General features: G+C 40.5%; 1 protein-coding gene across 2 annotated transcripts; it reads right to left on the bottom strand.

Moving 5' to 3' along the window:
- Positions 1 to 430: 430 nt before the first annotated feature.
- LOC132978980 (segment polarity protein dishevelled homolog DVL-3-like) lies at positions 431 to 14,648 on the bottom strand. Of its 2 annotated transcripts, none has more exons than XM_061044390.1 (15): positions 14,028 to 14,648; positions 12,319 to 12,388; positions 9,680 to 9,795; positions 9,027 to 9,142; positions 8,518 to 8,653; positions 7,584 to 7,674; positions 7,420 to 7,489; positions 7,059 to 7,198; positions 6,746 to 6,822; positions 6,556 to 6,623; positions 6,297 to 6,446; positions 4,190 to 4,321; positions 3,123 to 3,290; positions 2,700 to 2,903; positions 431 to 1,726 (listed from the first exon to the last, which is right to left on the bottom strand). In XM_061044390.1, the coding sequence occupies exons 1-15, from the start codon at positions 14,186 to 14,188 to the stop codon at positions 1,368 to 1,370; spliced, it is 2,058 nt and encodes a 685-aa protein (XP_060900373.1). In that variant the 5' UTR covers positions 14,189 to 14,648; the 3' UTR covers positions 431 to 1,367. The 2 variants fall into 2 exon arrangements, with proteins under 2 accessions (XP_060900373.1, XP_060900374.1); XM_061044391.1 differs by having other exon boundaries at positions 9,027 to 9,139; positions 14,028 to 14,647.
- Positions 14,649 to 15,238: the final 590 nt, after the last annotated feature.

Here is a 15,238-nt window from a genome sequence, read left to right as displayed (position 1 = left end):
AACGACCTTTGACGCACAATAGAGTTTAAATGGTTAATATGTTTGTCCTGTCAGCTGAGGGTCCCGTATGTGTGAGCTCATTTGAATGCTTAACTGCAGAGTCCATCTGATTTTTTCTACATGTTGAATCAACCCACCTTTGAATCTTCCCAGTCTAACCATATGAAACATTGAGCATTTGGTCAGAAGGTCTGAGGCATATTAAAACACACACACAGATCCTCTTGCACACTGCACACTACACACACACACACACATCTGTGCACCACATTGCCTAACCTTCACATTCCTGAACTTGGACTGTCTCCCTTTAAATGCAAAAGTCAACCCAGGTTCCATGAAGAAAAATAAACAAACTAGGATGCGTGTTTCTGTTTCACAAGCATATATACACATTCATGCAAATAAAAACTTCAGACAAAACGGCAGGTTTAAGTCATAAAACTATATTTATAAATAAAAAGACATTTTTTTCCTTGATAAAAGAGAAGTGTGAAAGACATGGTAAGAAACTTTTTTTCAACTATACATTATCGCAACACAGAGTCTGAAAATGCTCTGGTAAACAGATGAAAATTAAGTTATGTAGTGTAAAAATGACGCTTCCAGCTGGATGCTCATGTTTAGCGTTGATAAATGAAACTAGTTGTAAACAACTACGTATAAAATAAAACAAATGCTTTCTTACAGGAAGAACTGTGATTCTCTTACACTACATACAAACTTCAATTTCTTTCTCTCTCAAGTCAAGCAAACAGTTAAACATTCTGGATAAAGTTAAAAGTTAGTGTTCATTTCGGCTTTCTTTCACTTTTTTTTTCTTGTTAAAAGGTCAGGGGACTGAAACAATGGAAGGAGGGAAGAGGTTTCTTTCATTCGGTTTTGTGGTGAGCAGGGGTGGAGGAAGGCAGAGAACGTTAGATAAGGAAGGCAGAGGAGGGAAGAGTGAAAAGAAGAACAAATGAAAAACATCCATGTAGCAAAGTGCTGAGTCATCTTCCCCAGCTGTCTGTTTCCACCGCTTCCCTCCCTCTCATGCTTTTTTGTCCTCATGCAAACTCTTCCCCACTGAGGAGAGGAAACAGAGAGAGGTGCTTTGGTTCCATCTTGAGCAAGGGGGGTTTCTTCATTGAAGAAAGTGTGGCCAGTACTACTAGGAAGAAAAGCATAAGATAGGAGGAACATTTTCTTTCGACATGCACAAAATGGTTGTTTTTATTTCTGCTTTCAGGGGAGATGAATCAAGGCCGTGGGTGACAGCTTTTGCAATCTTCCCTCCCTCCTATCATCCCACGCTGTCCTTCTCAGTTGTTGCAGTGACATGAGACAGCCCTTTCTGCTACTTTGTTATCTGCCTACATGCTGTCTTACATCACATCAACAAAGAATTCTCCTGCATTGCCCACCGCCATGCGCAGTGACTGGCGGGAGGCTGTGAGCTCAGGTGGCACAGTGGCGAGCTCTCTGCCTGGTGGGGCGCCAGGTGCTGCTGTAGATAGATGTTGCGGCTGGGGGGGCAGGCCAGGGGGGCCGTAGATGAGGCCAGGACCGTAGGCTATTGAGTGGGAGTTGGCACTGCGGTGGCTGACAGAGCTACGGACGCTTCGCTCACTAGGGGGAGCCACTGAGCGCTCGCTTGGAGCTCGGTGGCTCCTGATCTCTGGTTCACTGCCGCTGCCACCAGACTTCCGTCCCTCGTTCTTACTGCAGTTGGAACCGCTGCTTCCTATGGACAGAGGTAAAGACACTGTGATTATTATCTAACAAACATTTAAAATAAAATGTCTACATAGGGAGTGGCTCTCACTCCCTTCTGTGTGAGAGAGAAGTGAGGCAGGCAGTACTGACCCAGTTTGTAGGAGACTTTCATGAGAGCTGCATGACTAATGCAGACATGGTCACTGAGCAATCACTCCCACAGGCTGAAATACTCAGCCAAAGGCAATTACATGTCTTTATTGTATTACCAGAAACAGTCTTCTTGCTTTCTTCAGTCTAATGATAACTCTATAACAGTTTGTAAAAGAACAATCGGACATTGCAAAAGATTTTCATGTAAATCTATTTGCATCTTATACAAAAGTAGGCATGGGACAAGCTAAGCATCAAAACTTTAACCTAGAAAAAGCTCCAAAATTGTACCATGTTGTATCTCATAAGTAGGTAAACTATTTATGACTACATGGAAGTGTGCGACCACAAAATTAGGACATGACATCTGGGATGTTCTGCACAGCTATTGGTTCCAGCTGTTAGTAAATATCTCCATTGCGTTAAGCAAACAGCTTTTTACACCACAATGTCTGGTTTTCTATTTCTACACATTAAATACACAAAATAAAACATGTAAATAAGACCGTTTCGGAGCTGTTGGAGGGGAAATGTAACTTAACAGAGGTAGCCTGTTTTCTGGATAAGAGATCAAACAATATTTCAATGCAGTACAACATGGGAATAAGTCCTTTAAATTCCTATAAGGGACACGTAAAACAAAATCTCTGTAGCTTGAAAAGTAATTTCATGAGGTTTGTAGTTTGCTAATTTACGAGCTAAGCAGTCATAGCTTACATGGATTCATGTAAGTCAAAATTAGTCAAACAAATGATTGCCTGCAGGAGGAAAGGAGAACTCTGTAGCCATTGAAAAAAATCTACAGACATTTTGATGTAAAACATACACCATTTGCTTGCTGTACTCACCGCTGTGCTGGCTTCCTGCACTACCAGCTCCTGGTCCTCCATGGAATGGCTGTGGCAGGTCATATGGGTGAGGAATGGGGAACTGGTAAGGAAGGGCCATGGGCCAGGGGGCTGCCCCAGGATGTGGCAGAGGGGGGAGAGTGTCCTGATCTGAGGCGCCCCCACTGGAACCATCATGGTCATGAATAGACAGGTGGGTCATGTCTGTGGGAGATGGAAGGAAAAAATTGATTTAGACATTCAGCTTTACACCCTATTCGTAGAAAACACCCCAATGAGTGCCTATAATCGTCACTGTAATCAGTGGATATGGCAGTAGAAGGCATTACAGGAAACACAGATACAACTTAACCCTAACACTTTGTTATTATAGCTACAAATCAAAGCAGGTGTTAGGTTAAAAAGAGCTGAGTGTCCACTTACTGCCACAGAGATCTCCAAAGATGTAGTAACATTGTTCAGAAAAGGTGATCTTGTTGACAGTGTGTCGGATGTAGCCAGCCTTTAGCAGGTTGCTGGCATATTTACGGGCTTCTCTGCGATCTGAGAACCCTTCAACATGATGGAAGAGCCAGTCCACCACATCAGAACCTGAAGGACATACACATTTTACAACCCCTTTTAATGAAGAGTTAAGATGTAAAATACTCAAAATGTAAAATAAAAATGATGATTTGCAAAACATTGCACCCCAATATTCACTAAAAACTATCTTACAATCATACCTTATATCAGTGTTTTTGGAAAAAGATATGCCCATTTTGCATTTGATGCCGGCAAAACGTTTCATAAAAGTTGAGGCAGGGTCATGTTTTTCATGAAGTTGCAATACTTTTTGGTTTTACAACACTTTGTCAGCATCAATGGAGCTTTCAGAAATGTGCAGGTTACCCATGGCATGTACGCTAATGCACCCGCACACAATCACAGATTATGGCTTTCAAACTGTGCGCTGAGAACAAGCTGAATGCTCTCTCTACTCTTTAGCCTGGAGAATGGGGCCACCATGAGAGAGTCAAATGTTGACCCATTAGACCTCAGGACAGTTTTTCATGAATGGCAGTTTGAAGGCCTGAAGATCACGATCGCCTAGTGTTGATTTTCTGCTTTGTCCCTTGTCTACAGAGATTTCTACGGATTGTCTGAATCTTTTAATCATTTTTATATTGCCATCGTCTCAATTTTTTCTAAAACAAGTTAGCATCGATTTCAACTTCAACTCACATCATTTTTACCTATGACGATAACACTACTCTGGTGTGGAACAATATGAAAAGCTAGGGCAATGGATTATTGAAATAATCAAAAATCATTTTAGCACTATAACAATTGATAATGTATTTTTTGACACAATAGGCTTAACCATAGCCATAACACTGAAGATCTGATGGTTAATACAGGCTGAACTAAGCTAATAAAGAGCAGATGTGTGTCTGCATACTGATGAAGAGGACCATGCGGGACCATGGCTTCTGCTCCGACAGACGTACCAATAAAGGCGTTTGCGATGGTTATCTTGAGCCACATCCTGTCTCGCACCTCCAGACCCGACTCCGGGCAGGCCATTGCCTTAGCGACTGTTGCCATGTCGCTGTGGATGGAGAGGTGGAAGTCATCGAATCCTGGGAAAGATCAGATGACACACAGTCAAGTTACCACAAGGGCTGAACCACTTCCTCCTGAAAAGGGCTGATATAGTTTCAAATCTGTCAGAGATTTGTACGTGTGTACACCACAGAACATGTTTTCAAGATCACCTGAATAGTCCTTCTCAAAAATCAAGTGTTGTGCTGTTACCAAATCTACACAAGTACAAAAATATTGGTCAGTTTTGGAATTTACCACAGATAATATTTGGTTTCTTGTGGTCTGGACTGTGATTTGACCTCTGTGCAGTCCTGAGTATGAATAACACCAGATCTTATTTTACATGGATAACAGCTAAGCTTTTTATCATGAATCCTATCAAGCCCCTGATCATGATCAAGTAAATGTCCTTCCTGGATAAGTATCATAACATGTCGTGGAGGTTCATTGCATTACTAAAATACATGTTTTTCATATCAAGTGTTTTAATCCACCTTTGGTGTAATCAACCTCCTTCTATCAGTCTTATCTATGTCTGCTTCAATCAGTGATTTCCTTAATTTCCCAATGACCTGTGACCACCCCTAAATTATTTAAAGAGTATATATATGTTCTTAAGGAATTTTCCCACCTCTAGTTTATAAACACTACTGAGATTGATTAACATATCTCACATAAACCTGACCTGATGGTGCACACTTATAGCAGTTGCACCCTTTATCCAAAACTCAACCTTTCAAGTGCCTGCACCACATTATGCACCGTGGAAGCTTTTATCTTGTAGAAACTGTTGAACCCAACCCTGTATGATGGCTGGTCACTGGTGCAAAATATGAGTGCAGAAAGACATGTGAGGCTCTAATTTTTAAGAGCCCCACCTGAACTGTTAAACAGATACAATGATTATAGAGCTTTTCTGCTCTAAATGTCACTGTAGCTGCTATTGAAATGACTCTTTGCAATAATACAGTTTGCAAAAGCACAACAAAGCACATTACTTAACCGTACACTGTAGCCACAATCCAAACTCAAAGAGTTTTTCCCAGTGTGACTAATGTGATTAATTTTGTTTTCATGCGGTCACAAGAAGTTCATGATCTATTTTAAAGAGAAGTCTTCAAAAATGTGGACCACATCAGTTCGGTCAAGACGCTGTGAGAGAGTGGTACGTTTTCTCAAGACAGAAAAAACATGTTGGTGTCTTTTACCAAAATTACAGGGGTACAAAGGTTGTGAGTTATGGCTTAGTCTTGACAAGAGTTATTGAGCAGTTAGAGTCTGTGAGGCTGAACACAGAAAAAACTGGAACAGAGAGTCATCCCAGGAATGCAGTGAAAAGGAAGGGCAACACTTAAGATGGAGATTCACTAAGTTCCAGGGAGATACTGATGTTAGTGCATCTTTAGAGGTTTAGAGGGTGGGGCTCCAATCAGAAAGACAAGTGTTAAAAAAATTCTGGTTGACTGGTCTGTTTGAGCTCAGTTTGATAGAGCAGGCAACCCACATACAGATGCTATCATCCTTGATGCAATGGTTGGTGGGTTTGAATCCCAGACACAACCTTTTCATGCATGTCTACCCCACTCTCTCTTTCTCACTTTTCCTGTATTTCTTAAGCTTTTTTTAATCAACAAATGATAAAATGCCTACATATATTATTGTCTATTATTGCATTTATTTTCTTGTTATATATAAATATTTTTCATTTTTATTGTGTGTATAAGTATAATTAAGTCATTTGATTTGTTTACCACAATGTGACACTGTTCATGGAAAAATAATAAAATACTAATTACAACAAAAAAAAAATGCCACACAAAAAAGTGTTGGTCATACGTAGTAAAAAGTGCTTTTTCTGAGGGTCATCACAGAGAAACTGATCATAAAAAGAACAACACTGAGGATAATGTAGGGTAAAGTAAGTAACTGCGAGTCAGCGTCAGATGCAAGTTGTTTTGAGTTTAAGTGCACTGATAACAAGCCATAACAGCAAGGGGCGATGTGACTCACTTTCAGTCTCCGGGATAGAGCTGCTGATAGAGGAGCTGGTGGAGGTGACAGTGCTCATGGAAGGGCTCATGCCGTACGCAGGATAAACCCCAGTCATAGCCGCTGTGTGGGACACCCACGCAGCTGGGTCAATGGGTCGGATTGGCTCGCCTGTTTGATGAAAAGAATATTACCTGGTCAGAGTTGGGTCATCTTTCCAAAGCCAAAGTTAGGCATGAAGAAATATAGTAAGAGACACACGAGACAGACAGAGACTCACTCCTGGGTAGAGCGAAGCAGCTCCGAGGGTTGGGGTCCCAGCACTTTGCCACAGTCAGAGTAATGGGGCTGTTCACAAGCACAGAATCAATTTATAGTCCCCTTCAATATGTCCTGGATTTTATTCCAGAACATTTATTTTCATTACTTGATGAAAAATATTCAAGTACGTATTAATGGTTGCTGCTTACCCTGGTTTGTGCACAATGTCCCTCAGCACTCGTACTGCATCATCATTGCTCATGTTCTCAAAGTTGATGTCGTTCACCTGCAGTGACAAATGAAAACCAAACAATCAGTCAAGTTGTAAACTTCTATTTCTACTAATTCTGATTCAGTATGACAATAAAGGATGGCTCTTACACTGCATAGTCACATTAGGAGGTAACATATTTTCAGAGTAACAGCTTAACTAAGAAATCCCATAACTTGAAGCAGATTGTGAAACTGGCTATGGAGCACCATCTCTTTGTCTTATACTGACATTAACACACACACACACACCTGCAACAGCATGTCCCCAGGCTCTATGCGTCCGTCTGCAGCCACAGCTCCACCCTTCATGATAGAGCCAATGTAGATCCCTCCATCTCCCCTCTCATTACTCTGACCCACAATACTGATGCCCAAAAAGTTGTACTTCTCTGTGAGGAGGAGAGGACAAGAATCAGGTGAAACAAGAGAGAGAGAAGATAATCAAGACCAGCTTCAATATGGAAACCGTTGGTCACAGCTGCATACAATACTGTCTTCTGTAAGACATTTAAAGGTGAGGCTCAGTGTGTGGTATTATAAAGAGAATATATTCATATTAACGTATGTAAATGCTTTCTGTGTGCAGCTTCCATACGGCCATGACACTTACCCATGTTGAGAGTAACAGTGATGATGTTCAGAGACATGGTGGAGTCTGTGATGCTGCTGAATGATGAAGACTGTTGAGAAGAACAATTACAATTAAGAAAATAAAAACTAAATTAAAAAATTACAAGAAGAGCCATGTTAGTCCAAAGGGTGTTGTCGTCTCACCCTGTCCATATTTGAGGCCTTGGGTTTCCGCCGGCGACGGCGGTGTCGTCTCATTAGACGAGAGGAGCTCTGTTCAGTGGAGCTGCTAAATCTGGATATAAGAAAAGTTCAAGATCTTTTTAGAACGTTTACACACACATATACGAGTTACTTATGACCAAACATGTACTGCTGCTTGATAACTAAACCAATCAAAATCATATCACGTCTGTTCTTAAAATTTCTACCTCAATTAGGCTTCATTTTTATATTTTATATTTTACATTTTTAAATTCTATTTTATATATTGTAATAGCTTGTTATACTGTAGTATTTAAGTTGTTGCTAGTTCTGCGTTATTTCTTTGTTAATTGTTTAGCACCAATACACCAAGTCAAATTCCTTGTATGTGTAAATGTACTTGGCAATAAAACCTGATTCTGATTCTTATGTGTTCTTAATCTATTTTCAACAAGTTCCTTTACAAACATAAAATGAAAGCCCCACTGTTACCTACATCAACATAAGGACTCCTTGCACAGTTTTCCATAATAAAAGTGCAATAACAGCATAGAACAGCACACATTTTAAAGTTATCAACTGACTGACGAAGACAGAAAGTTTGTTCAAATCGAACCACTAGTGTTTTTCTGGATTGGAGATAAACTCAGAAGCTACAATGAAGCTTCAATCCGGATTCCTCAGAGCTGCATCAACAGGAAAAACAACCCCGTGAGATGCCTGAAGATTGAGAACAGCAGAAACTATTCATTGGGCTGCAGATATTTATACCACTCCTGGAGGAGAACTCAGGGGGGTAGCCACAGAAACCACCAGACTATAAAATCCATCAACCATCAACAGTTAATCCAGATGCCTAACTGGAGGCAGAATTCCTATTGTTATTAGTAACTGCACTCATGAACAAGCTAAACAATCTTGCAAAATGTCTGACCTGCTAGTTGCGTCATCGTCCTCTGAATCAAAGCAGGAAGTGGACTCCAGCTCGCTGCTCATAAAGGATGAGCAGCTGTCGTAGTCGGGGCCCCCGCGTCCCGCAGGTCGCGATGACAAACCGTTCTGCCTTCCACCTGCAGCAGGGCAGTAATCAGGATGATACATACATGCAAGGGCCAAAAAAATAAAGCTGTTTAGTTAACATAGATAAAAGCTCAGAGGAAGCCTACACTAGACATTTTAACACAAACTTAATGCACAATTTTATATTTAAAAAAAAAAAAAAAGTAGCATATCTTATTTCATTTATTATCAATCTCTCAAACTCTCTTTTTTTTCTACCACAAAATCAACTATCTTCAATCCAAGCTGGTTCCTTTTTTGATGTTTGATACATGAAGTTAAAATTCAGAGTATTGTGAAAGCTTGTTACATCATTTTATTCAAACCACAGTTAAGAAACCTCTGCATCAGCCAAAAACAGTGTTCAGCAAACATTTTTCTGACCGTGTTCGTTGGTGTGTTTCCGTCGCGGCCTCTCCCGCTCTCTCCTTTGCGACACCATGGAGCCAGTCTCTGTGTCGTTGTCCAAACTATCTCGAACACTTGCTGCCTTCCCACTCCAGACAGAGACAATGCAATGAAGCCAAAGTTAGTGTCAAGTAAAGATAGACAGATAGAACCGACATTGTCAGTATCTAAACATTAAATCTCATGTGACCTCTAACCTCACAAAATCATGTAAAACATGCTGTTTATCATCACATTACTTATTCACTCAACAAACTATTAAACACTTTACAAATTGACCTGGCTGCCACTAAAAACTTGAAACAACTATACTTTATCATTTAAAAAAAAATGTCAACCTAAAAGAAGGACATTCAATTTTCTTCATGTCTAAGGCATAGTGATTCTTTCCCAGCATGAAGGATACTTAAAATAAACATAACATTAAAAAAGTAGATTCGGTTTTCTGCTGGGCAGTCACAAGGTGTCATTTTTTTCCCATTACATGAGCTGTTTCTGCTACTATGACCCGCAAGAAAGAGGGACTCATTTATAGAACTCACAGAGTCCATTTTTTTCACACACAATGAAATAGTATTTCCATTTTGCACACTATGAATACATCAGGAATATTTTCAGAATATACTGACTGATAGGAAGGTGGTCTTGAGTCCCCAATGCCCCCGGTTCTCTCCAAAGGGGGTGGCGCGTCTAAACTGTCTGCCACTGAGCCTGCATCTGTGTGGGCACCATCTCCAGAGACCAGCTGTCAGACAGATTGAGAATTAGGTCAGACACAGGGATGAGACAAACACTTCAGAGGGAAAAGTAAACTAAAAGACACAGAGCAACTGGGCAAAAGACCTATGTCAGAGAACTATTGTGTTTAAACTACACTGTATCCAAGAGGTGGAGGGAATATCCTGTTTCATTGTCAAAGACTCCAGGTTTGCCAGAACTGTAGGAACTACACTATAATGAAAGAAATAGTATCCAATGGTCTAGGACTGTGACTGGAGCTTAAATCACTGGTAGATCTTAACATTACATTGTTTACTTTTTACATTTCCATAACCCCCCATTTTCCCTTTTAATTTCAGTATATACCAGTGATATTTAGTCCTGTTCTCTCAAGATACTATTTGATTCCTCCATTCTACAATGGATTTTGAGTTCTGTGGTATTTTAGATGTTTTCCTTTTTAGAAAATCAGAGTTGAACGTGCATGGTTTGCATGCAAAAACAAGTCTAATAGCTGATGTGAAATTGGTGTGACCATGAGAAGCATACCATTGTCCAGTGCAAAGAATTTAGTTTGATTTCACTTTCTACACAGCAGGCACACATTCCTTGTTTGCATTACCACACCCAACAGGCTAAAAAAAAAAAATAGAAGAATTCTCCTAGAGCCTTTGGGCTGATTAGTAACATTTGTTTTTATTATTGTATTATGAGTTGGAATAGACTACAAAGTGCTCATGTTGATGATCTCAATTGTTTTCTTCTTAGATGCTAAGATTAAACACACGTTCAGCTTCTTAGACTCCACTTCCATGAGAAAGATTTGAGGAGCTCACATCATTTAGTGTTTTATTGACTAACCATTTCAGACTGAATGCTTTTTACTTGTGGTGGAAAATTGAAAAAAAAAATGAACAGATAAAAAGGTTGAAACAGGCTTTTTTTAACCAGTGTCAGTAAATGCATGACAATTCATGATCAATAAGAATGGTGGGGTTCTGGTGTGACAGGGTTGTCTAAAGATATCTGATTAATATCAGAAAAATCAAGTGGGACCCATCCAGTAACCAAATATGTTGTCCAGGACACTGAAAATATATCATATATATTTCTTTCTTTTCTGAATTGTAATCTGTGATCAAGATTCTGCACTTTATCTGTAAATCAATTTTGCACATTGTAAATTGTTGTTCTCTCCTAACTTATTGTTTGTAAACTGTCTCTTTATCATGTAATGTTTTTTTGTCGTGTGCTGCTGCCCTCTTGGCCAGGTCACCCTTGTGAAAGAGATCCTGATCTCAATGGGTTATTTATCTGGTTAAATAAAGGTTAAATAAAAAATAATATCACATTTGTCTTTATATCATTTTATCCAATATGTACCAGGTGTTTATACTTTCTAATGTTTTATTCTTAGTTTGCACAGGGGCTACTTTAGTTCAGGAGGGGAGCACTAAGACGAGGTGTAAAACATACTGTGAAAGACAAAATCTGTTTTTCATCTGACAAAATAATGTACAACAGGCCAGATTGTGGGGACTGGCCTGTTATGATGTGGTGCTAAAGAAACAGGCCTCCACACCCAAGAGAGCCATCAATCAGTTCATCCAAATAACAGATGAACAGTCAAGACAAATAAATGTAAGACCTATAACAGAGATAACTCTTCCCTGCACATGGAACATTTCCATGTCCCCCCAGAGATAAAACATGTTCCAAAACACACACACACACACACACAAATGAAAAATACCATAACAAAAGGGACACATAAGGACATGCACACTGGATAACACACACACAAACACCTAGTGATAGCAATTTGTTGATGGCTCTCAAATAAAACCTATAATTACAACCACACTGTGCTAAATTAAACGAAGGCATCAGCAGCCTTTTACGTCAAGAAACAGAACACTCTTTCTTTCAACTTTTTCTCCTCCTCCTGTGAGATTTAATCTTCTTGTTAGATGGCACGCAGTGAGGCTCTTTGTTATTGGGTTTTTTTTTCCCTACTATCCTGTGATTTCACTTGCTCTTAATCCAATTCCAATGTCGATGAGAAAGGAAGGCAGGCTGTGCACCGGGACCAGATGTCTCTTGTGTTATGGAGACAGGAGAATTATTGCTCAGAGCCTCGAAATGAGGTAGTGCGTGCAAGTACATGTACATGGATGTGAAAGGTTCAGTCTAGTATGTGGAGGGACTTCAAATTGAAGGCTATTACGTTAAAACTATGCAACCACAGCTCTAATTCTCTAAGAAGTGCTTAGAAATTAAAAAGCAAGGCAGCATATAAGGGTGTTTGCATGTGTCTGTTGCCTCTAGGATCATTATGTGATAATAACATTATCACAGAGATGCAGAGGGTCTCTCCCTGGAGACAGAGTATGGTTGGGATCATTAGTCAACAGATGGGAGTCATTGTTATAAACGCTTGCATGCTGTTGCCAAATACCACTCCAATAGAGTGGAAAAAAAAAAGGGGAACACAAAAAATAAAAAATGAACAAACACAAAATCATCCCAGGATGTATTCTGAACCTACCCATGACACCACACGTCCATTGAAACAGGGCAGCTTGGCGTTGTCGTCAGATATTTCCTCCTTTACCACCCTGTAAAGAGAACAAAGCTCTGTTTCAGTAAACCCCAACCAACACAAAAGCACTCTCAGGGCAATAAAAGATAAGGCTGGGCAATGCTTCCATCACCCAGGACAGACAGTGACAACCGTAAAAACAAGTGCACCTCATACAGCACACCTACTACACCTATTTTTACACACAGGCAGTTAGGAATATCCGACACTGCCTAAAGAAAATATCGGCGCTAATTATTGTCTATATAAATGGTTCTTGATGATGTGAAGCTGATAGCAGAATTAGCTAGCTGGTAAGGTTGGTAAAGAAAACTGATAATCTAATGCAGCAATTCTGCCTGCTTAAGTGTATAACAATCGTATGTATGTAGATTAGAAACTATTTGCAATTTGGCTTCAAACACACGATCTGCCAATTAAGACTTAACAGTTTAACAAAATCCCCAAATAGTAGGGGCCAGCCAACATTGCTACATTACTACAAGTAAGACTGAAATGTGTTTGTACATTTTAAAGAAGAAGCATTGGTATTATCTGGTAAAAAAAAAAAAGGGAAAGCTCTTATTATTGTAAATAAAAAAACGGGGAATTAAAAGTTTTCTAGTGCAACTTTTTACCAATTTCACTGAGTGAATTACCAGAAAACCCTCCCAGACAGACGGCTTCCTTCAGAGAATCAGATGTCGGATGTTACCTTGACAACACATACACAATCAGCGGCTCCTTTCAGTGAAGAATTGAATGGTGATGTTCAGTGAGACTGTCTTTGAGGTAAATATTTTGACAACTAATGTTTATACCAGTCTGACAGGTTGTCTTGATCTACACCATAGGTTGGAGTAAAGGTTTAAACCCCCCCCACCAGAATAATTGTTGAATAGGCAGAATGGTCTATTCACAGCATACATAGATGTGGATCTTTTTAGAATAGGTCTTTCACACTTGAAAATGTTAAGAAGTTGTTGCCCCACCCTAGTTTGCCCTTTAAGCCAAACACAACTTTGGAAAACATGGCTGTAAGGAATAAAAAATGCACAACCTCATGTTTACTGTGAAGATGACACACTGTCTGGGGGAATATAAAACGTCTACTTTTCCAGCCATGTTTTAACACAAAAGGACATGCTCATAAAACTGCCAGAGTGATGAACAGGGAATTCCTGTGTTGAACTCTGCATTCCTCGGGCTAATAGACAACAACAGCAGGGGCCTGCTGCACCCAGCGACGAGCTGACTGAAGCCGGCCATTCACATCCTGAGGTTAGCCTGTTAGCAGAAACGTCACTAACCGGTTAATATCGGTGTTTTGTCTACTGCCCCTGCTCCCATTGTATTTAAAACACGTTAAAATGTCATTTAGAGCCTTCACCAGTGTTCAAATACCAAACTTGGTGAGAGAAAGGCAAGGCGATACGTGTAACCTAGCCACACAAGCAATGTAAACAAACGACCCTGCTAACACTGCGAGCTCTTCTAGCGGCTAACAAAGGAGCTGTAATGCAAGACGCGAGCTCCACATCGATACACAGGTGAAGTAAAAGACGATGACACGCCAGCTGGAAGAAGCTACTACCAAGCTAGAGTCGACCAAGCTTCACTAAAGCAGAGAAAACCAGTGAAGGATGATGCTACACAATAAGCCCTATAACAGTTACCCGAAGTCATCGTCCATAGATTTGAAGAAGAATTTGTAATTTGGCTTCTTGAGGACATTTTTGAAGTCTGCCAGAGTGACTTTGTCCGCCGGCACCGACAGCTTCACCAGATACGGTGTCTCCTGGTCGTCGAGGTGGTATATAATTTTGGTCTCCCCCATCCCGGACTGCGGCTAAGGCGAGGCAGGCAGGGTGCATCAAGCCGCGGGCCTGGCAGGCTCCCTCTCGGGCCCCGACTCCCCGTGGCGCTGGCGGTGACTGTACCGTGGTTCCCCCCCGGCTCTCCCCGGCTGAACCGACACGCTGCGTAGTCCTGGCTCTCTCTTTTCTACGCCAGCTCCCAAATGTTCAGCCTGCCTTTCTGTTAGAAAACGCACCTTGCTCCTCGCCAAAGCGCCCGTCCGTCGATTGGACCGCGTAAGTTCCAGTTTGTATTAAACTTAATGTAATGTAATAAACAGCTGGAAACGAGGAAATAATTGTAAAACTGATCAAAGCCGTGGGAAGGATAAACACTGCTAGAGGTATAGGGGTTTCTCTTCTCGCTAGCTGCCAGCCAAGCTCGGTACTTTCTTGCACACGAAACGACTCGAAAATGCACAGAATCGTACAAGCCTGTCTCGGTAGGGCGCCATCCACAGGAGAGGAGGAGAGTGACAGTGTCCTGCTGCAGTGCATCACTCCACGAATCAACAGAGGAGGGCATACTCACAAAGGCACAGATGGGCGACCAGCAAATGGGACGGAAAGTTATACAGTAGGGTTATTGCCAATGGCCGTGAAATTGTAAATTGTAAATTTATGCATTTGGTTAAAATAGCTTTATTCCTTTTTTCTTTTTTTTTTTATCTGTAAGTGTCATAGAAGGGCCATTTAAAGGTATTTTTTACATGGTAGTTGGAACTCTGAATTGCCCATTTCTAATACATTTGCCCTGTTTATTTATATTTTTCATCAGATTCAGATCACATTTCAAGACAGCTCTAATCTCTATTGACAGATTCTGTATGAGATCTAAGACCATAAGTTCTCATTTGGGGAAATCCATTCCTTTAGCATTTCTACGACTATATGCTAGTATGTGCTTCATAATGAAATGACTAAAATAAAAGGTAACATTATCTTTACTGAATGGTGCAACATTAATTCCACTTGAAATGCATTTTCTTGAAAAGCTTCACATGAAGCTATAGTATTAGTACTGTGTGTTA

The sequence above is a fragment of the Labrus mixtus genome, chromosome 8 (assembly GCF_963584025.1).
Source record: "Labrus mixtus chromosome 8, fLabMix1.1, whole genome shotgun sequence".
In the NCBI taxonomy this organism is placed as follows: Eukaryota; Metazoa; Chordata; class Actinopteri; order Labriformes; family Labridae; genus Labrus; species Labrus mixtus.
The sequence above is the reverse complement of the archived record's forward strand: the minus strand, read 5'-3'. Positions and strand labels throughout refer to the sequence as shown.